This window comes from Oncorhynchus tshawytscha, unplaced genomic scaffold, assembly GCF_018296145.1.
Source record: "Oncorhynchus tshawytscha isolate Ot180627B unplaced genomic scaffold, Otsh_v2.0 Un_contig_16624_pilon_pilon, whole genome shotgun sequence".
NCBI lineage: Eukaryota > Metazoa > Chordata > Actinopteri > Salmoniformes > Salmonidae > Oncorhynchus > Oncorhynchus tshawytscha.
In genome coordinates, this window is record NW_024608949.1 from 5,582 (window position 1) to 7,500 (window position 1,919).

General features: G+C 48.1%; 1 protein-coding gene across 1 annotated transcript in view; it reads left to right on the forward strand.

Moving 5' to 3' along the window:
* Window positions 1-1,146: 1,146 nt before the first annotated feature.
* The window catches only part of fbxl18 (F-box and leucine-rich repeat protein 18), a gene marked incomplete at its 5' end in the record, with an annotated part of 17,120 nt that continues 16,347 nt past the window's right edge, over window positions 1,147-1,919 (forward strand). The window contains 3 exon segments of the mRNA XM_042313893.1: window positions 1,147-1,246; window positions 1,323-1,646; window positions 1,649-1,710. Of these exon segments, the coding sequence (XP_042169827.1) occupies window positions 1,147-1,246; window positions 1,323-1,646; window positions 1,649-1,710 (486 nt within the window).

Below are 1,919 nucleotides of genomic sequence, written 5' to 3' on the forward strand. Positions count from 1 at the left end.
CTCTCATTCTGTCTCTCTCTCTCATTCTCTCTCTCTCTCATTCTCTCTCTCTCTCATCTCTCTCTCTCTCATTCTCTCTCTCTCTCATTCTGTCTCTCTCTCTCTCATTCTGTCTCTCTCTCTCTCATTCTGTCTCTCTCTCTCTCATTCTCTCTCTCTCTCTCTCTCATTCTGTCTCTCTCTCTCTCATTCTGTCTCTCTCTCTCATTCTGTCTCTCTCTCTCTCATTCTGTCTCTCTCTCTCTCATTCTGTCTCTCTCTCTCTCTCATTCTGTCTCTCTCTCTCTCTCTCATTCTGTCTCTCTCTCTCTCTCTCATTCTGTCTCTCATTCTGTCTCTCATTCTGTCTCTCTCTCTCTCTCATTCTGTCTCTCTCTCTCTCATTCTGTCTCTCATTCTGTCTCTCATTCTGTCTCTCATTCTGTCTCTCTCTCTCTCTCATTCTTCTCTCTCTCTCTCTCTCATTCTGTCTCTCTCTCTCTCATTCTGTCTCTCTCTCTCTCATTCTGTCTCTCTCTCTCTCATTCTGTCTCTCTCTCTCTCATTCTGTCTCTCTCTCTCTCTCATTCTGTCTCTCTCTCTCTCTCATTCTGTCTCTCTCTCTCATTCTGTCTCTCTCTCTCTCTCATTCTGTCTCTCATTCTGTCTCTCATTCTGTCTCTCTCTCTCTCTCATTCTGTCTCTCTCTCTCTCTCATTCTGTCTCTCATTCTGTCTCTCATTCTGTCTCTCATTCTGTCTCTCTCTCTCTCATTCTGTCTCTCTCTCTCTCTCTCATTCTGTCTCTCATTCTGTCTCTCATTCTGTCTCTCATTCTGTCTCTCATTCTGTCTCTCATTCTGTCTCTCTCTCATTCTCTGTCTCTCATTCTCTCTCTCATTCTGTCTCTCTCTCTCATTCTCTCTCTCATTCTGTCTCTGTCTCTCTCTTTCTTTTTTTTTTCTTCCCCAGGCTGTGTGTGTAGAGGATGGGATAGGGGTGGTGTCGGGGTCGATCGGGATGTCAGACTTCTCCGATGAGATCTTGTTAAGTATCCTGCGCTATGTCTCGACCTCTGACCTCGTGAATAACGTTTCCCGGACCTGCCGCAAGCTACACACGCTCTGCTATGACAAGACACTGCTGACCACGGTCACACTGTCTGAAGAATACACGGTAACACGCACACGCACACACACACACACACACACACGCTCTGCTATGACAAGACACTGCTGACCACGGTCACACTGTCTGAAGAATACACGGTAACACACACACACGCCACACACACACACACTGCAACAAATAATTTTATCTTAATTCTCTGACTTCTCTCTTCAGGCAGATAACGGCGCTATTCGCCAGGTGCTGAACCATCTATCCAATCACGTGCAGTCCCTCAGCCTTAGCGGCTGCTATTGGCTGTCGGGTTCTACCATCGACCGCCTGATTCGCTGTCGCTCCCTGGTGCGTCTGGACCTATCAGGTTGTCGCATCACCTCCCTGCGTCTGTCCCGCCTCCTCTCATCCCTCCCCCTCCTCCGATCTCTCGCTTTTGACGTATCGCCTGGATTCGATTCCGCCCAGCTGAGTGGGGAGGCCCGTGATTCGCTGTCTCGGCTGTCGGAGCTGAGACAGACGGTCCTGACGCCGAGTTACGGTGTCGCGTTCCCTGCTGCTCCAGCCTCTTCAGTCTGCAGCTGCAGCTGGACATACTTGACGTCACCAGGTGGCACCTTTCAACTGAAACCTCTCTGGTTTGACTGTGTGTGTTTATTGTGTGTGTGTGCGTGTTTATTGTGTGTGAGTGTGTGTGTGTGTTTATTGTGTGTGTGTGTGTGTGTGTGTGTGTGTGTGTTTATTGTGTGTGTTTATAATGTGAGTGTGTGTGTGTTTATAATGTGAGTGTGTGTGTGTTTATAATGTGAGTGTGTGTGT